Below are 20,838 nucleotides of genomic sequence, written 5' to 3'. Positions count from 1 at the left end.
AAATCGCCTCTCCGGCGTCGGCTGCCGGTCCTGCAGGGAGCAGGCAGCCGCCTGGCTCCCCTGCCAAAGCCAACTGTGGCGTAGCCAGAGAAACGGGCAGCAAAAATAGAACAGCAGGATGGCTGCGCGTGGGCGAGGCAGAAACCACATCGCCAGCAAAACCTCCCAGCGTTATTTTAGGACCGATACAGACAGAGGCCGTGGCGTTCTGCTCGCTTTTCACAAAACACTCCCCGGGGGAGGGTGAAGCGGGAGAGGGGCGCGAGTCCCGGGCAAGGTGCGTTCCTGTCCCGCTCCTGCCCTCCCTGCCTCCCCGGCCTCCCTCCCTGGCGTCTCCCCACCGAAACGGGCTGGGCAGGAGGAAGGGGTTAATTGAGCTCGAGGCCGAGCGGCGGAGAGAGGACGGGCGGCAGTTTGAAAGACAGAGAGTGGACAGCTGTGTTTGCTGTGGTATTTTTAAACGCATTAATGCAGGCTCCAATCACCCGGCCATGCTTGACCTATTTTTGGCTCAGGCCGGCCATTGTTCTATTTCTGCCGCCGCTGGGCCACGAGGGTGTCAATTCAAATGCAAATGAGTTATCGCTGCTGCTCCCGCCAACTTCGCCCAGCCGCCTGGCCGAGGGACAGGCGGCCGGCAGAGGAGAGGGGCGCGGGCACAGCAACGCGGGACTAGCCTGGGGTCATTCAGATTAAATCCTCCGGGGCTCCTGGTCCCTGGAAAGGTGGCTTAATCGGGTTGATGGTTTGTTAGAGGCAGTTTCTTCTCCCCCCCCCCCAGCCCCCCCGCCCTGCCAGGAAGCCCAGAGCGCAGAGATATTTCTTCATTTCTCCTTCCACCTGCCGTTGGCTGCCCGAACGCAACTGCTCCAAGTCGGCAGCGCGCAGCCCCCCGCACGCTCACGGCTCCCTTCCAGCGGCCGGGGGCTGCCGCCAGTGGATTTGGGGTTTTCCCCCTCTCCTGATAGATACTTGTGCAAATGCTTAAACACTGCTAATTGCCGAAGCATATTATCCTACAACCCTCGCTGAGGAGGTAGGACCGCAGAGGGTCGTGCCCGACGCCCATGTGCAAGTGCAGTGATGAATCTCTTGTGTAGCTGAAGTGCAGACCAGTTGGAATATGCTGCAGACAATTTACGAGAGTGAATCGTGTTTTTCCTCAGATGGAGTTTCTGGACGCGAACAGCTCTTGGCTCAGCAAAGAATGCACAGTATGATCAGCTCAGGTAAGAGACTTCAGTGGCTGACCGGGAAAATACATGACAAGAAAACACCCTTCCGTTACAGAAGTGACAGTTTTTGTGGGTTTTATGTAAGTTGTTGTTAAATAGTTCTGGTAGTATTTTAGATAGCAGTTGCTGCTTTTGTGGGGAGTTTGTCTCCTTTGTTCTGCTGCTTTCCAGACATAGCAAAATGCTCACAACTGAAATCTAGTTTGGGTTTCCTTGTTTGTTTTGTTGTGGGATTGCAAAATGGGGCTCATGATATACAGGCTTATTCCCAGGGAGAGACTTCCTCAGACAGACGTTGTCAGGAGGCTGCACTTGGAACCCCTCATAGGCAATTCTAATCATATGGTTATTGTAAACAGGATTTGCTCTTTCTGTGAGTTTCCTTTTCCCTAGTTTGCATATGAAGGGAGTTTAATACCAATCCCTTTGTCTTTTCATTAAAGTGTTACTTTAAAATGTCTTTAAGCTGCATGGCTTATTTTGTTACTTTAAAAATATTTGTGATCCTGGCAATGGTAGTTATATATTATGACTCACTGAGATGTAAATTGGTTGTGTTATTTAATGAAGGTGTTTCAAAGCTGCTCTGAAAGAACATTGCATGTATTTGAAGCTACCCTTGTATTTTATAGTTTCTTTGCTAGCTGTATTTGAGACCTGCAAATGATGGACTGAGGATAAATTAAGTTGGAAGAATTGTTGCCATTCAGCTAAGATATCAATTTAGACAGGCTAAAAAGTCAAAATTTCAGGTTGCTCTTGGTTATTCTCTCCTAAGATGTGAATTCCACTTCTGTTTTTATTGGACTGAAACTCTTGTCTTTTGAGGCACAATGTTACCTGTTTTACATCTTTTAAAACCTAGGTTTCTGACTTTGTTCCGCATAAAGTTAGCTTTATAGAGGACTATATGTAGAATGCAGGGTGAATTGTTTGCATGTACTTTAGTCTTCGTTTATACCTCCTTTTCTCTTTTTTTCTTTTTATTTTTCTTTTTCTTGTTTTCTTTCTTTTGCTTTTCTTCTTTTTCTCTCTTTTTCTTTTTTTTCCCTATTTCTTTTTTTTCTTTCACAAAACTCGACTGTCACCAATTTTTGAAAAGAAATATATATGTAGACCATACCTCTCTTCACATGTTACCTGTTTTGGTACACCTGTTGAGCCCGTGTTTGTTTGTTTGTTTAAAAATTGTTTATTTTCCTGCTTTATAGAAAAAGAGCTTAGAGTTTTACTTGTGATCCAGTTACAGTTCCTTTGTCAAGGACACAAATCAGGTGAAGATGTGTTTATAAGTCTGAACAATGAAGCTCTAGCAAAGACAGTGGGTAAAAGCAAAAGTTTCTCTGAAAGTGTTAAACTTTTGGAAAGCCATCTACAGTGTCAACCTCTTGTTCAAGAATTATTGCTTTTCCTTAGTTTTCTGAACAGCTCAACAGGTGTCCAGCACTTCTGTATTGGTCAGAGATAAGACTGACTGCTTCCCCTCCCTCCTGTTTGTTGGGATTTTTTGTTTGTTTTTCATTTTAGTACTATGTCCAGTTGAAGTTAACTGTACACAAGTGAAAATCTGGGGGTTTTATCTCGCTGTGCTGCCCTGTAGCTTCCAACTAATTTTTGTATGAGTAATAGCGGTTTGAAACTCAAGAGAAGGAGGTAATTTTCTGTAAGTTTATAGCTCTGCTTTTCTTCACTGGAAACACGAATATCACGTAACTGTTGATTTTTATCTGATAGTACATTAGGTAGGTCCACATAACATATACAATTTCCTCTGTAGTGCCAAGTAGAATAGAGAGAGGGCTTTTTTAGACTAAAAATAAAAACCCAAAACCTTAATCGAGAACATTACCTAGGTGAAAGATGTTTAAGTATATATATTCTATACAACACAAATTATTCCTCTGTGTTTCAGTTGGCCTTTAAAATACACAACTAGACTGCAAGTAGTTGACATTGTGCATAGTCTGCAGCTCAGCTCATGTCATGTGAAACCACAAGGCCTGGTGCTGCTCCTGATTACCTTCAGCTCCCTCCAGTTCACAGTCTTGCAGTATCAGGCCTGGTAACTTTTCAGGTATTGTCTCCCTTTATGCTGCGTATAGGGAAGAAAGAAATAGCCAGGGTATGACAATATGCAGTATCATTTGGAGTAGCAAAATCATTTGAATTTTGCTTATTACAGTGTCCTTACTTCAAAGTTATCTTCACTTGCATGGATATGACTTTTAGTCAGGTTAAAAAGTTGCACATATTGCAGAGACGAGCAGATCCCTGAACATTTACAGTTTGCTCCCTTGATATGCTTGCTTCAAAGACTTCAAGCATAATTTGAAATAGTCAATGGATTTTTAGGTTTGCTGTTATCCAGATAACAACACACATATATTATGCAACTGTGATTTTAAACTGGGCTGGAGCGATCCCCAAAGAGGAGAGGTTCAATGGCCAGTGACTACGTATTTGCAAAGCAAAATGTCTAAGAACTCTCTCACAATAGCAGACATAGGAAATACTTCTGTCATGTGAAACAGTTCTCCTGGTATTCCCTCAATTACTGCTTTGCCTGTCTGTCTCCATCCCTGCTTGTAAGTCATACTATGAATGAGATGATCTGGATAGGTACCAATCAAAAGTCTAATTATGAATGGAGCAATCTAGATCGGCACTGACTCAAGAAGCTGTGTAATTTGCAGACACCTACACCTTACTGCAGAGAGCAGTTTCAGCTATCCTGAGAAGGCTGAACTAGATTCTCCCATATGGTACTGTTGCTGTAAAATGCAGTAGCAAGTGCTGTGCGTCTTTATTTAGGAAAATGATGCTGATGTATTCTTATTTGATACCATAATTATCTTAGTTTCATAATTTAAAAAATAAACCTGGAGTCTAAAGCCTCTTATTTAGCTGGAATTACTATTTATCTATGCTGCCCCTTTTATTCTACCCAAAAAACCTCAACTTCCATGTGTGTGCAATGCCACAGTGGACCCTAACATTCAGCTGGCCCCTGATCTTACCACAACACAGATAATAAACTGTATGTCCTTGAAAAAAAACATTTGGTGCAGCACAGTCCATGGGAGAAACACTCATTAAAATATAGTTAATAAATAACTGGTGTAGGGCTAAATTTCTCAAATAGAGGGCACTTGTGTGAAAGAGAAAGAAGAACCTACCCAGCCATGGTATCTGTAGATGTGAGACTTCAAGAAGCAGTGCCAAGTTCATTAACTTCTGGTGATTTAATATACTGTGCTGTTTTTCCAAGGGGTAAGGTTGCTAAGTTTGCTCCACTGGCCATATCTTGATGTACAGCCTTGCAGCGGCCTGCCTGAATTCCACCTTGGCTTTTATTGAATAAGGTATCCTCTGCTTCCTGCCTAAAGCTGTTGTGTTGAAAAATCAAGAGTTCAAGGAGATCGTGAGCTTAAAGCTTGGCTTGTCAGCGACTTGACAGGTGACCTGAGCAAGTTACACAATCCTGCTTACGTCAGCTAACCCTTCAGTGAAATACGGAAAATGATACCTGTCAGGCTCAGGAATCAATAGAGCAAAGCTATTCTAAAGGGGATATAATGATTCAGAATGATTAATTTGATTGACTTCATCTACCTACAGGCTTGTAAAACACCTGCAATTTCACAAATGTAGTAAGTGAATGTAGAGTATTTTATTCTCTGCACCAGCCAGGAAATTCACGCTGTGTCACTCGAATATAAATGACAGAATCAATGCTACACGCCTCATGTTGTACGTGGGTTGACAGGTCCTCATGAGCTATTTTCCCTTAGTAAACCCCAGTGTACAGATTTTGTCTTGTATGTTGTATCTGTCATGTATCTGCATGGTCTCATATATACATGGTTTGTTTTACACATGGATTTATATTGCCTTCAGCAAAATTCTTTGATATTTGCTCTCCTATTTTTCCTGACCAAACAAAACCTTCACCTGCTCACCTGTTCCTGTGGAGAACCTGAAGAAAGCAGGTTAATTTATAGTTTTGCTCTGATATTCATGAAAAACTTGACTTATTTGCATATCTGAATCAGGTAACATAAACTTCTTACAGATACAAAATGTTGCATATCTGGTATGTCAGGCCCTAACACATCAGAGAAAGTAGAGAGTGAGAATAGATATGCTGAGCTTTTACTTTGTGATTCTCTTCAGAGTAATGAAAAAATTGAGTGCAGAAATTCAGTACAGGGAAGTTCTGGATAACAGCTGGAGTGACTTTTTCATTGCCCATTGTAAAGGCTAGGTACAAAAAAATCTAGTGCTTCATTGTAGTAGCTGAAGTATTTGAATTAATTGTTGGGGAAGAGTGAGGCCTTAGCCTTATACAATTAATGCAATGAGAAGAAACAAACAACAGAGACCGGCAGGTCTTATGTAGTTAAAATCTCACTGATTTTGGGTAGAGGCTCTGCCCAGCAATGTATACTGGACAAGACATCGGTTATGAATTCAGTTGAACAAAAATGTGATAAAATGGAATGAAGCTGCTTTTTCTGTTTTGCATTATTGAGAATACATCGATTACAGACTAATGATGCCAGTTTCATGTGTCTGATGCTGTAACAACACTAAAACATTGCCTTTTCTTTCTTATTATTCAAGTCCTAGCTTCTGAAGCCGTGTGATTACCTGACAGCCTTGCTTTGTATTACAAGGTATATTTATAGGTTGTGGGAAAAGCCTGGAATAAGAATTTCAAAGTACAAGATTGACAAGAATAGCAAGTTACAAGAGCTGGAAAGTAAATAAAAAAGTATGCAGAACATTACTTCAAAACCTCTTTCAGCGTCTTTCCAGAGACCATTAAACCCTGCATTTAGTACAGAGGTTCACTAGTGCTGGCGCTAGGACACCAGCTCCCCTCTCTCCGGTGCGTTGAGCTAAATCTCTTTATTGGAAAAGAGCTTTTTACTTCAACCGTTTATTACTTTAGCTGTTCAGCTTTATAATACTCATTGGTTTGCACTGCACTCAAACACACAGTTTCAGCCAGAGTCTGCCGTCCTGTAAAACTGTGTGCAGAATCCATTTAGTTCAGTAAGGTTTGCTCTACGTATGAGGAACGCTTGAAACTCATCCTGCTGCCAAAGCTTTAATCAGACCTGTGTTTCTGTACCAACTGCCCAGTCCCTTTCTTCTGCACAGTCTTTGCAGAGAAAGCAAAAGCTGTGAGAAAGCAGAATAGATAGGCAGCCTGCAAAATATGTTTGTATAGTAATTTATTTCAGGTTTTGGTGTAGATGATGGGGAAGGTTTCAGGTGTTGTTGCATTTTAACCTTTCCCAACTTCTGCTGGGGGTAGTTTTTATATATTGGATACAATCCAAAATATCGTAGAGAAACTAATTGGCAGATATTATTGTTAAAAACATGAAAATCTAAAATGCCCTGTTCTGTGGATCTCTTTAACAGGCTGACTCCTCTGGGTCAGTTATTCTTAGCCTAGTTATTTTCATCTTATGGCATTACAGGTCTAAGATTAGCCTGTTAGGCGTTATCATGCCATCTGAGTTACCTCCTAATATAACTATACACCGGAATGATTATTTATAGACAGAGCATTCTGTCATTTTTGCTTTATTTCTGGTAGTTTAAATAAAGAAGAGCAACATTCAAGAAAAACCACAGATTCCTTCCTGCTGCCAAAACAACATGATAACTGCCTGCTGAGGAGCAGGGATATTGTTTAAAATGTGTGCTTGCAGCAGATGCAAACATCTTACCTCTACTAAAACAAGGTACCTCAGGGTACCACTGCTCCCATCTCTTCTGGAGTAGAGAGCTGGGTGGCCAGATTGATGCATCAAATGACAGAGTAGAGACAAGGCTGGGGTTGCTGATGAGAAAAAGGATAACCAGGTGCTATTTTTAGGGGCCGGCACTGTCAAGCTCCATGTTCAGTGTGAACATGTCACATATGCACACAGCTTCTCCAAAATGGACCCCTCTAGTTTTGTTACATAAAAGTGATGCCTGCTGTACAATTAGCCTTCTAGGTGCTTTTCAGAAGATATAACAGGAAGCTTTAGCAAATTGTCAGATTTTTAGCAAACTGTTCTTTATGACTGCTTCACAAACATTCCTGCTCAGTAGAAAAACTTTAAACCTAAAACGAAGTTGTTGTTCAAGAACACAGTGAGGTTCATTCTCTCCTAAGGAAGTTCACTGGGATCTTTGTGCTTGCATGTGTGTAACTAGGAGCAAGCTTTTAGCTTTTAGTGACAATTGAGTGAAGAGTGGCATAAACAGCAAAGTAGCAGATCTTCAGCTCGCTGTCAGGGCAGCCTCTGACTGTAGTTGTTGCTCAGGAAGCTGCCAATTTATAAAATAGTAGAATATTAATGGATTATAATTATCTAATGAACTCCACCTTTTCTTTTTTAGGTTTCTGCTCTAAATAAATGGCATGTTTCTGTCTTTGTGCGATTTCTCTGCATAATCAGGAGGCACCTGATTTAAAATGTTACCGGTGTAAAAGGCTTTCAAAATTAGTGGAAGCCTCTGCAAGGTTGAATGATACAGTACTGGTTTACCTCCCATTATATAATGTGTAGCTCATTTCCTTTTGTCAGCCTGGCAGTTCTGTGCATGACTGTGAAGGTACTTTGGCGTTTAGTATAATCTGAGCATAGCCTACACATCTGTTTTATTTGTTTTGTCTCTCATGGTTGTAAACTCCTTCCAGCTTGCAGAGTATACAAACATGACAAGAGCTCCGAGAATTCAAGCCTTTTGTGGATGAATATGCTAGATATGCAGGATGCTTTACTCTGATGATAACATGTTCTTTCTAGTAATGAAACTGAGTATCATCAAAGGGAGACAAGAAGTAACAGAACAAGTTCTTTGATAATGCCAAATATATAAATCATGTTTTTACAATCAAAGCCTATTGTTCTCTTTCATGATCGCTGTGGTTGAAGGTATGCATGCCAGAGGGAGGAACCGCAGTCATTCCATTTCAATGAAGTCTGGAATGGAATAACGAGAAAGCTTAATGTTAATTTAATAATTTCCCCCAATTGTTCTGTTCTTAATCCAAGTTTCCTTTTTCTTTCTTGGTGCCCAAGGCCACCACCTTTTTGGGGTTGTGCAGTAACAATATGAGAGGGAGTAAGGAAAACAGTCTGTTAGTGCTTAATCATACATAGAGACTCTTTCTGGAGTTTCCTAGCCCTGTTTCCATTTAGTAAAATGTTAGTGATGGCCTTTTTATTTACCTGTTCACAACTTCATTTTTTGCAGTTACGAGTTCTTACTTCTCTTCCTCAACTTGCTTAATTTCTAGATAAACGCCTCTGATAAAAAATGTATATTTTTCCTAAGCCTTGTAAAGTCTCTTTCTAGTGGACACAAAAGAAGTAAAACTCTAGGACTGTTAAAGTTTTTGATATTCAAATTTGAATCTGACCTTGAAGATTTAAAATGCTTAAAAGAATATATGTATTGCTATATCACAAAGAAACGTAAAGTAAAATACCTAGATATTTCGAGATTTCAAGCTGACATGAATAGTGATGGAATTAGTATGGGGCACAGAATGGTGTAAGAAGTAGCAAATGGGAAATCATCAGTATTTTTATTTATATTGCCTTTATATTAACATAGCTACTATTACATGTAGATACATAACGTTAAAGGACTATATAGAAATTACTAGAATGCCTCAAAAGGCTCATCATAAAAATCCTTGCACAGCAGCAGCTGAAATCTGGTGGAACCTAATACAGGAGAGCACATTACCTTGGTCACAGTAGCCTGTGTCATGCATATGCTCAAAACTATTCCAGGCTCCAAAAGACAGATCCACTCATTCCCACACACATATCAGAAAGTTGGCATCCTTTTATTTGCTGTCACTGTTTTTCCTGGGGGGTCTATTTCAGAAGAAGAAGGTTTTAGCATATTGTTGCTTTTAAGAATTGTCAATAATTATTATAGAAGTAATTCCATAGAATGTAGTAAGTTTTAGTTAGGTTTTCTCAAGGACTATGAGAAAAAGACTGGCAGGAGAAAAAGAGGTTTGAAGAAGTTATGGAACAATTTTATAAATGGAGTAGTAGGGCAGAGATGAGCTATACAAGCATTTCCTCTGTTAAAATGCTGTTGTGAGGGAGGGTGGGAAAAGCACTGAAGATGCAAGAGAACTATGTGGGAGGTGGAAACCAGTGGTTTTGGAAGTACAGTTCTAACTGTCCATAAACACAGGAAAAATATAGGTGAAAACAGTTAGGAAAGTGATCAACTAAGATGAGAGAAGTTTCTATCAATAAAATCTTCACTGCCATCATGAGGAATACATGGAAAAGTAGGAATATTTTAGAATCAACAAAAGATGTTAAAAACAACACAGGGCTGTGTTACTCTTGTAGGAATTTCTCTTGCATTGTAGAGATTATTTTTCTGTTTTCTTGGTCTGAGAATGAGGTTTGTGTGAGGAAGAGGTGTAGGACACAGTCTGTTTATGCACACACTGCAAATTCTGCTGCATCTCACCATCCTGAACTCCTTCCCTCCAAATGTAGCTCAACTTTCCTGGAGAACCTGCAGAGCAATCTCAGCAGAGCTTTGCCATAAATTTCCATCCCCGTGCCAGCTGCACCATCCTTGTCTTACCTTTTCTGCTTGACCTAGTAGGCAGTTTTCTGAGCTCTGTGTTTATTTTCTGGTTGTGGTTTGTTTTATTTTTCTTCTCGTGCCAATATATACAGGGTGATAATGATGCAACTGGGGAACTTACTGAGACAAGAAGGGAAATTACAAATGACAACATTAAAGGGCTACAGGCAAAAAGAAAAAGAAAGAATGCTAATGCAGCTGAATTAAGTAATGATGATGCTATGGATGATTAAGAATGCTAATACTGACACAGCTATATTGTTTAGAAAATAAATGGTTAGAAATGGGAATATATAGAAAAAAATAACCCTTGGGCTAAAAGTCTCAAACCTTGTCTAAGAATGAATGCCTCTCTCTGGTTACTAGTCATGCATATCTAGTTGTCACTGATATGCATATATAATTACAAAGATGTATATACATGTACTTACCACCAGTCTTACTCTGTCTCTCCTCACTGAGGACACTCTGGTGGCTATATTAAAACCTGTCAAAAATTTTGGGAACTCTGGGTTTCACAAGTTAGTTCTGGTAAGTTTGAGTGAGTTGCCTAAGGTGATTTTCTTCTTCTGCAGGCCTAGCAGCCCACCAGAGGCAAATGTGCATCCCGTAAACCTCATTGTCTGCCTGCTCTTCTTCATCTGCAGATACCCAGAGGTCTGCAGCAGTTCGTTTGTTCCCAAAGACCTCAGGAACTCATTCTTAAGGACCTGGTTTTGTTATTTCCTCTAGGGAATACTATTGCTAGGCCTGTTCTAGGTGGTGACTAGGAGCTCTAGGTGCAGCTCTAGGTTTTAAAAATTAGTAGCCAAATAGGCTTTAGTGTTGTCCTGCAGACTCAGAAAGACATGAGTGAGTGTAGAGATCTGGACTATTTCTTTCTTAATTTTCCTCTTTCTCCTTTTTTAAATCTTTTATTTTTGTTATCTGTGAATGCTGTGGCTGTGGTTGTACAGATGTAAGGCCTCAGTACATAGGAGTGAGGGAGGCCCGTTGAGGTGGCAGCTGGCATTGCTGCGAAGGAAGAGCAGACATCCCATCATCTCCCTCGTCCCGGGCTGTCATTCTTCTGCTGAACAGTCACATTGCTTGTACCAACACAGGTATTCGTGTGTCCATTGGGACTGATGGAGTGAACAGCTGCCCCTGGTTAAAATGTGACCTGCCCCATATCCTGTGCCACTGCTGTGTGTGCTGCAGTGTGGGGAAGGAGGGCATTATCCTCAGGGTCAGAGGGGCCATGAGTGGGGAAGGGAGGGACAACCATTCCTCTCAACTTCAGCTCTGGCATACAGTGGCCCCAAATATATGTAAAACTGCTGCCTGGGAAAAATTGTGGAGAATACAGGCTTTGCTCCTCTCAACATTTAAAGGACAGAGCCTAAAATTTCATGCTTAATTAGCACCTTGCTAAACTCCATTGAACTACATAGCACTTTACCATTAAGTAGAATTTATGCTAATTCAGTCCCTATGCAGGTGCCAGTGATTTACCCTTCATCATCCATAGCTGTTCATCATCCATAGCCTTTATCATTTCAGCTGTTAATATGAAAGGAAAATACCATAAAAGCGTACATTGTTTTGTATTAAGTAGAACATTATATGTCTGTTGGCCTCAGAAATCTGCACCAGTAGCTGTCTGCACCTCAAAACTGTATCGGTCCTAGTGCAATGCCACATGAAGAGTCTGTTCCAGGAAAGCCTTCATGGCTGTTACATTCAATTTCTGCTCCATTCTTTATATCTGGAGAAAATGTTTTGCTAGAGATTCTTCCACTGACTGCCTCCTATCCTCCTTTACTTTTTGTAACGTAAGAGTGCTTTGGTATGTTCTTAGACTTCCTAGACAACCTGGAAATCAGTAGAATTCAAGTTATGGGAGAAAAATTTTCTTTCCTGTGATGCTGGTTCCTGGTTGCTGCTTAGGCACTGGTATCAAATACCAAATGTAAACCAAAACCATCATGTAATTAACTGATTCTGACATGTTAGCAAACACAGATCAGAAGGACCATATAATTGTCATAGTTGTTGCTGTAAATTTCTTACTGAGTGCAGTTTCAAGTTGAAGGCATAGTTTGACTTTTATGGCTGGCACTAGGCTGTGCTGAGCCTGGTGACACAAAGTGCAGACATTTTTTGGATCAGAACACTTCAAAATGACTGTGCTCTCCACCCTAACAGCCAAAGTTTAAGATCACAGAATCACAGAATATTTCGAGTTGGAAGGGACCCAAAAGGATCATCGAGTCCAACTCCTAGCCCAGCACAGGACCATCCCCAAGAGTCACACCATGTGGCTGAGAGTATCAGCCAAATGATTCTTGAAGTCTGTCAGGCTTGATGCTGTGACCACTTCCCTGGGGAGCCTGTTCCAGCACCCAGCCACCCTAAGAACCTTTTTCTAATATCCAGCCTCAACCCCCATCAGGCCATTCACTCGGGTCCCATCACTGATCACCACAGAGAAGAGATCAGTGCCTGCCCCTCCTCATATGGCTTCTCTTCAAAGCCCTTCATCATCTTCATTACCCTCCTTTGGATGCTCTCTAAAAGCTTATATCTTTCTTATATTGCAGTGCCCGGAACTGCACACAATATTCAAGGTGAGGCCCCCCCAGTGCAGAACAGAATGAAACAATCCCTTTCCTAGACTGGCTGGTGATGCTTTGCCTGATGCCCCTCTGGACACAGTTGGCCCTCCTGGCTGCCAGGACACTGCTGATTCATATTCAGCTTGCCATCGACCAGGACCCCCAGCTCTCTTTCCACGGCACTGCTTTTCAGCCTCTCATTCCCCAGTCTGTACATACATCCAGGGTTTCCCCATCCCAGGTGCAGAATCCAGCACTTCCCCTTGTTGAACTCCATATGGTTGGTGATTACCCAGTCTTCTGATGAGGTCTCTCTGCAGGACCTCCCTGCCTTTGAGGGAGTCAGCAGCTCCTCCCGGTTTTGTATTGTCTGCAAACTTGCTTAGTATCCCTTCCAGTCCTGCATCCAAGTAATTTATGAAGATGTTGAAGAGCACAGGGCCTAAAATGGAGCCCTGTAGACCCCCCTAGTGACAGGTCCCCAGTCTGATGTTCCCCCATTCACTATTACCCTCTGTGCTCGGTCTGTGAGCCAGTTGCTCACCCGCTGCACGATGTGTTTATCCAGCTGTGTGCTGGACAGTTTATCCGGAAGGATGTGGTGAGAGACAGGATCGAAAGCTTTACTGAAATCTCAAAAGATTACATCAACTGGCTTCCCTTGATCAACTAGATGGCTTACCTTGTTGTAAAAGGAAATCAGGTTTGATAAGCAGGACTTTCCTCTCATGAAATCATGCTGGCTATGACCAGACTGCATTGTCTTTTTTTTCAATTTCTTCCAGAATAGTGTTCTCCATGACTTTACCAGGCACTGAAGTGAGACTGACAGGCCTGTAGTTTCTGAGGTCCTCCTTCTTGCCCTTCTTGAAAATCGGAGCAACATTCACCAGATGCACAGTCAGCTGGGACCTCTCCAAATTCCCAAGACATAAAGATGCCAGATCTGAAAGGAGAGAGATTTTCGTTGCTGTTGCTTTGTGTGCAAATCTGTACATCTGAACTGGTGACAGCCATAAACTATGTCCCCAGTGGGACAGGATGGAAAACCAGAAGCATTGGTTAGTAACAGTCATATAGGAAATAGCTTGTTCTGTCCATCTGTCAGGACTTTGTATTCAAGTAATTGTCCAAAACCTCAGTAGAGAGAAGAAAACTCATCTTTCTCCTTAGATAACATGTTCAGATACTTAAACTTCATGATTCTGAATGCAATCATTATGTCTACCAGGAAGACAGTGGTTACTTTCTGCAGGAGAAAGGCTGTATATATTACTCTTACACTTCTGCACTGTCTGCTTTGTTTTTATATAACCCTTACTTGCACTCCCCAGAAGGCCTGTAGTTATGCAAATAATTCTCATTTATAATATGGTTTTCCTCTTCCAATATAGATGGATGGTTGCTTAGGTGGATATAAATAGTATGTGTTCCGTGCAAAAAAAAGCATAGTAGTGCAAATGAAAATCAGACTCTTTCTACTTATGGAAGTCTTTTCAAGCTCTTAATCATCTTAAATCCAATTAGTCTTTTCCTGTTTCTGACATGGCTCCCTTTGAGATAGGATAACAGAACTGAAATATTCCTGGTGACAAAGACTCATTAATGAATATGAAAACTTGCTTTTATCCTGCTTTCTGTACTTTTCAGTTTTGAATCTTGCTGTACATTGACCACATGTTGTCACTGAGCTGTCTGCAATGACAGTCATCTGTTTTTAAGGTTATATTAAGGTTAATGAAGCACAGTAAAGTATATTCTATTCATTCCTCCCAATAGAAATTACAGGGCACATGCAAAAAATGAATGAACTCTTCTATTTTGTTTCCCAATCACAAAGCTTTATAAGGACCTCTGTCATTCCTCAGAGCCTTCCATGAAATATCCTGAAGAGATTTGTTTCATCTGTGGTTTTAACCCAATCGATCTGTTTTTCATTACTCTTCTTTCCAGACCTCTGTTAAAATAGCAATTACTGTTGCCTCACTGCACTATCAACCTTTTTTTAAATTCAAAAAGAATATTTATTTCCCTTCTGCTTTTTATCTTTAAAACTGTTTCTGATCAGCGATAGAGTTCTTCACATAAAGTTACAGAACAGGACACAAATTCCAGTGAGGCACCTTATGAATGATGTTTTGCAAGTCCAGATAAGCCTGTGGACCAGATCCTTGGCTGGTACCAAGTGTCACAGCGTCAATGAAATCCAGACCCTTTCTCTGTCACCGTTTTGTTAAACCTTTGAAAGAATTTGTTACGCTTTTGTCTCAGAATATGTATGCAATTAGAATTCAAAGCTCACAACTGCATCTTACAAAGTCAGTTTGCATCAAACTTGATTTGTTCCCTAAATGTCTATGAGATTAAAACAAGTTAAGTTTAAACAAAAATTGACTCCATTCTGACTGTTAACAGGGGATATAGTTTCTTAGAGAACATATGGGGAAAGAATATCTCTTTCCCCTTTTTCTTTTAAAATTGTGTACATGACCCTCATTTGGCTAGAATAATTTTTACCAAGACAAAACATTAGAAATTTTAAATTCAAAATAACTAATCTTAAAAATATCAGATTAAAGCAATTACGGTAGTTTATGCATTTCAACCTTGCCTCTTGTGTTTACAATTATATTGGCATAAGCAGATACTATTTAAAATGAAAAAAATTTTTTTTGCTTCACCACTCATTTTCAATCCTGTCTGTAGTTGTGGACCAAAGAGTTTAAAATGAAAAGAAAATATAAAGATTGCAAATCTGATATAAATACTAGAGGATAAAACATATGAAGAGGGATTAAGGGAGGTATATTTATAGCCTATAACAGAGAGAGCTCAAGGGACATGGGCACTGGCTATAAATAACTTCAAGGTAACAATATAAATGAAGGAAGGGAATTATTTGTTCTCAAAAGATGGTGAAGCATGGAATAATAGCCTGAAGCAAAGCAAAGCAAAGTTTAGGTTAGATGTTAGAACTTCTTTCTATCAGTAAGAGCTGTTGAGAGCAGAGACTAGAATAACTAAGGTAGGAGGCCAAGGCAGTTTCTAAAACACCAACTACAGCTGTTTGGCTATAGATTCAAATTACTCTTAGATGGAGTTCTGTTACAAAATTCACAGGGCCAGACTTAATGGTGCAAACAATTTTTTTAAATTTTTTTAGCTGTTATGTTTTATCATGCCCACATTTCATGGTATGCATTAATTTCCCTTGAAGACGATGTAGATACAACATTCCTTTCAAGATTAGTGAGCAGTTTTAACCAGATTAAGGGTAAAAAAAATGTTATTAGTCAATTATAACCTCATTTATTAGTTGGATTTAAAGTTGTATTTAATCGAAGTAGTGGAGTCTCCTACTATTATTTCTTTTGGTCAGAAGGAAGACCTCTATTCTCAACAGTCCCTAGATGAGATGGTGGCTTTTGAACACTGTAAACTTAGGTTTCTGGGTAAGCAAAATAGTTTCTGTGAATTGTACATGATGATGTCAGAACAGGGGCAGTTTACTGGGTACTGCTGTCTTCACTAGAATGAAATAGCTTTTGTAAGTTGGGTGCTTGCATGCTTCAAAGTGATATCTGACAGAGCCATGACAGAAGAAAAAAGGGGGAGATAAGGCATGAACCCCAGAATGGAGTGTTGTAACTATCCTATCGCCCACAGCTATAGATCTCTGAAAACAATATGGCTCTAGTCTAGGTCATCACTTGTACATGTTTACCTTTTTTTCGTCCTTTAGTTCAATGTGTGTATGGTGTGCTTCCTAATGCTGGGCATTATTTTGCAATTTAAAATTTTTAGACAAGATGCTTTTGCTATAACCTGGCTAAAAGAAGTCAACACCGTGCCAACAACAGAGCAACAGAGCAACAGAGGAGGCTTGAAAGACCAGAGTTATTTCAAGGTGGTGTCAAATATGTTTGAGAGTGTGTATAAGTGAGAGAGAGGGAGAAATCAATTGAGTAAGTTGAAAAACTGTGCAGGTGTATTTGGACCTCTGCAAATGGCATATCACTTACTTGATCAACTTAACTATGGCTTTTCCAATACTCATAGGCTTTTATGTGTCATGAAAACAATACAACAAAATAAAATGTCGCAGTGTTAAATTAATATGACAGCTGTTTTTTGTCTCTGCTTGTCTAACGTATAATCCATTAGGCAATAATAGTTTTGAGGGACTTGAGGCTTTAGTTGTTACGTGCAATATCCATAGAAGATATTGTTTGAGATAATATTGATCAAATCATATAAACATATGTTGCTTGTATAGCTTCAAGAAGTACCTGTATTTTTACAAGAGTAATATAATGTCTACTCATTTCTGCTCAATAGTCTGATACACTTGAGCTGTTAGCACTACTAGACATATCTGCTGCTATTAAATCAGGCAGGATCTCTTCTAGAATTACAGGCTTTTGGGCAGACCTGAAACTGAGATTTTTAACTGTTAGTGGATTTGATCCAGTGTATAACAGCTCAAAACACGGAGCTTTAATCTCTCAAGCATTTAGTTAAATATTTAGCTCTTTTCCCTGTCTCTCCTCTGTATCTCTTGGCTGTTAATTTTTGCAGCTTTGAAAAATCTCTGTCTTAATAAGATAGTTGATATTATTTCATGTGGATAATAGAAGAAAAAAATGAAGATCCTATGTGGCAGAGGACAGCATTTGATTTTATACTTCCCACCTCTTTTTTTATCCCTTCTTGGCCTCACTCAAAAGCATGTTCCCTCTTAGGCCAGATGGCAGCGCTGGAAGAATAACTTCTCACTCGGTGGCCAACCTTTGAAATCTGGAGTGCTGTTAGGTAGATTGGATGCCTCCAGTCCTCCTGGATTTGAGATAAGTTTTTAAGAGAGCACTGGTTGTAGCTTGGAAATCAGTGGTAATTGCCTGTCATCTCTGTGGAGCAGGCACTGGCTTCCTCCTGGAGTAATTTGCCTCATTTTACTCCATGGTCTTCAGATTGTACATGCCAGTGTCTGACTATTGACAATTTTCTGGCAACTAATAATTTCACTTGGATGAAACAAATGTGCTTTGGGGAAATTCCAGCCTTTCTAAGAGATTAGACTGCTAGGAAATGAAAGATCTGGTTTAATTTATGAAAACTTCAGTACAGACCTGTATGTTTGCAGGTCTGTATAAAACGTAGTATTTCTTTATTTTTCTTCTTCACAGGGCTTGCCATGGTCTTCTCCTCTGTAACCTTTGGTTTTGTTTTCTTTCCTGGGAAGGTTGTATCTCACATGCCATAAAAGGTGTTTCTCACAGTTTTCTTCTTGGTATGACCCACTTAGTTGAGAGCAGAGCTGGCTGGTGCCTCTGATTGAACTTCCCTGAATTGCATTGCTTTACACTGTCAGAAAAACTCAGGGGTGTTGGGACATGATAGTAGCTACACAGTGGTCCTTGTACACACAGATGTACTCTTCCCATCATGAAGGAAAGAAGGTGAAAGTGTTTATAATCTGTCTTGCTTGTGATTCTTTGGCCTGAAGGATGTCTTACATGTATAGGATTTGTTTATATTTGCATAGTGACACATTTCAGTATTTAATGTTTGTTATGTTTTGAATGAGTTGTCCATAAATAATTTAAATATATTTTTTTGCCAAGAGGCATCTCTCTTACACTGTAAAAAGTCATTATTACTTTATTTATTTCACTTCCTTGACTGACAGTATTCTTGTTTCATACTGACCTTTCCCAAAATTAAATAAGATTAAGTCAACTTTTTCTGAATTTTTATTTCTATTGTCATTTTGCCCTTGTTCTTCATGCAAAGCTATGAATTTAATCATAACATCTTTGGAACACTTGGATTCTCCCTTGGTGTGGTGAAACCTGTTCTTATGTGGGGAGAAATCGCTAAATAAGAAAAAGCAAATACTAGAAAATAGTTTATAATATGGGAAAAATGATTTGCAGTTTTTCTATGCCAATTTTAGAATTAATTCAAATTACTTGGATAACGTATCACAAAATATGAACAGCTCTCATTTATTCTGGTAACGGACCCTTTCTCGCAGTGTTCCTTAGGGCACGTCTGGTAGATGGGTGCCAGTTCCTGTCCACTTCATGTTTTGACTTTGTCTCCTAAGCAATTCAAAATGTTGATCAGTTGTTCACAGTGATATGAATAGATACCCAACTTGTCCAAAATCTAAACATTTATTGCTGTTCCAGAATTAATGATCTTAATTTATATCTGATGCCAGCTGTTAAAGTCTGGAATTAAATTGCCATTTTCTTTCAGTTGCTTGTCTTTATATATGGAAAAATATTCAGAAAAAGTTACTCTCTGATTTGAAGTTTCATTTGCTTGTATGTAGGCCAAAACCAAATGTTATACATCTGTGAAGGCTTACATACTTTATGAACTTGAAAAGGGAAGCATGAAATTAAGTATTATTCTTACTTATTATAGAAAGAAAAAAATCACATGCTGATGTTCTTCAGTCTTTCAGGAAATATTTTATCTTTAGAATGGAGGCCCCAGGGCTGCCGTGCACAGCTGAGCCTGAGGCCTGTGCAAAACTATATATTCTCATGCGCTTTTTTCTGGCACCTGTGCCTACACTGCCGTTGTTGCTGGAGAAGTGAGAAAACCATACAGGCAGGCAAGCTGTGCTGAGCTCCCTACTGCTGAAGCTACTCTGCTGTAAGTAAGCAGAGAAGTAAATGAAAGTTGTCCCATTTTCATTACTGCGCTGTGATCACGCCATTGGCAGGAGCCCCAGGACATGCACAAAGGTCATTGTGGGGAGAAGGCCGTAGTTAATTCAGTTTTCTAAGTCTGGAAATAAATTCTTGATAAGTAAAGTTATGAATAAAATAATGTGTTACTCCTGTTGAGCACTGTATGGACTTTCTCCTGCAAGCTGATAAATATTTTTTTTCTTATCCAAAAAGGCAGGTGCCCTATGTTTAAAGCTCTGATGTTTAGAAACCCGTGCATTTTTCATCAGTCTGAAATGGTATGTGTTATACCTGGACCTCACTCCCTAAAAGCATTATACAGAAAACCTTTTGTTGACAGATTCTGAGAACATTAGGTCAAGAAAAAATTCCTTATGTTTAAAGAGTTTGGTGAGATTAGAAGACTGTATAATAATTTTTATTTATTCATTTCTAAGAATTATTACAATGGCTATGATAAAATGATGAAGTCTTACACTTCTGCTGTCATAATAGATGTCATTAGATTTTTAACTCAGCAGATTAAAAAGTTTTGTGTGGTCACAAGTATTTGAGACTTCAAATTAATAAGGACTTTCTCCAGTGGCCACTTGGTTGGATATTCCTCATCGTCTTAAACTTGATTGCAGCCTTTGAAAGTGCTTTTTGAAACTATGTTCCTTAAAGCAGAGGCAAATGTTCTGAGGAAGTACCTTTGTTTGGAGAGGAAATGAATTTCTGGTTTTATGCTTACAAAGAACTTGGTGAAAATATTTTACAGTTCAGGAAACATCAGGACTCACAAGTTTGTATGAAGGCCTTACTCTGGATAGACTGTCGGTTACCTGTAACTGGATTACCCAAGCTTTTCAGCAGGCAAGGGAAAATGCATTTTAGGATATCAAGGTGGAATGATTATCAAGTTCCATAAGTTACGTGTTACCCTTTTGTTTTAACCATTTGTTGAAAGAGCTAGAAACTTTTCTTTCATTGCCAATGACTGTTTCAGTTTTACTGTTCAGGTATATTGTTTTTTCTTGTCTGTTCAAGAATCTGATTAGAACTAAATCATGATTGTAGCAGTGTCAAAAATGTTAAGGCTTACTTTTAAACCAGTTTATCTTTGAGATTTTCAGACTACTGTGATGTGCTACTAACATTTATAGTTTAGAAGGAAATGACAGTAAATATTTGTGAGGTTTGTGAAGGTGTCATTCAGCTTTCTGCTAAAATAAATGTGGCTTCATTTTTCCCTCATGTTATTTTTGGCCAAAACATTTCAACCATTTTTGAGAAGGGAACTAGACAAAAATAAACTATTCTCTCCTTGAAAAGTTCCATCAGTCTGCCTTATTGTAGAGCATGAAACTCTGGTGCTTTTTGTGCTTTAGACTGGGAATTTGGCATATGATATTTGTGGCTGAAAGGCGACTTTTCACTTTCACTGTGCAAATCTATTTTTGTTGGCCAAATTTAAATTGCAGATCAAGTTTTACTTTGTGTCAAGGTATTCTGTCTTTAATTAGCATTTATATTCTTGTTCTTTTTATCAGTCTTGTTTTTCAAGACAGGGGAGCCAAAAGCAGCCCTGGTGCAACTCCAGGTGCCTGAATCAAAGGGATCCAGTTGTATCCATCAGTTGCCTTGCAGACCCCTCCACCTCTGTCACCAAACATGATA

At 39.6% G+C, this 20,838-nt stretch overlaps 1 protein-coding gene across 15 annotated transcripts in view; it reads left to right on the top strand.

Annotated features, from left to right (window-relative positions):
- Positions 1-20,838, top strand: part of HDAC9 (histone deacetylase 9) — a 459,183-nt gene that overhangs the window by 183,515 nt on the left and 254,830 nt on the right. For 8 of the 15 annotated variants that reach the window (XM_027738932.2, XM_027738931.2, XM_027738930.2 and 5 more), the window contains exon 3: positions 1,167-1,229. The exons of 1 other annotated variant lie outside the window; for it this stretch is intronic. In XM_027738932.2, coding sequence (XP_027594733.2) covers positions 1,167-1,229 — 63 coding nt within the window. 6 more of the 15 variants (XR_005566228.1, XM_027738935.2, XM_027738929.2 and 3 more) reach the window with 4 other exon arrangements.

The sequence above is a fragment of the Pipra filicauda genome, unplaced genomic scaffold (genome assembly GCF_003945595.2).
Source record: "Pipra filicauda isolate LSUMZ 115617 unplaced genomic scaffold, ASM394559v2 scaffold66_size7647185_pilon, whole genome shotgun sequence".
In the NCBI taxonomy this organism is placed as follows: Eukaryota; Metazoa; Chordata; class Aves; order Passeriformes; family Pipridae; genus Pipra; species Pipra filicauda.
This window is presented reverse-complemented; position numbering and strand designations above follow the sequence as displayed.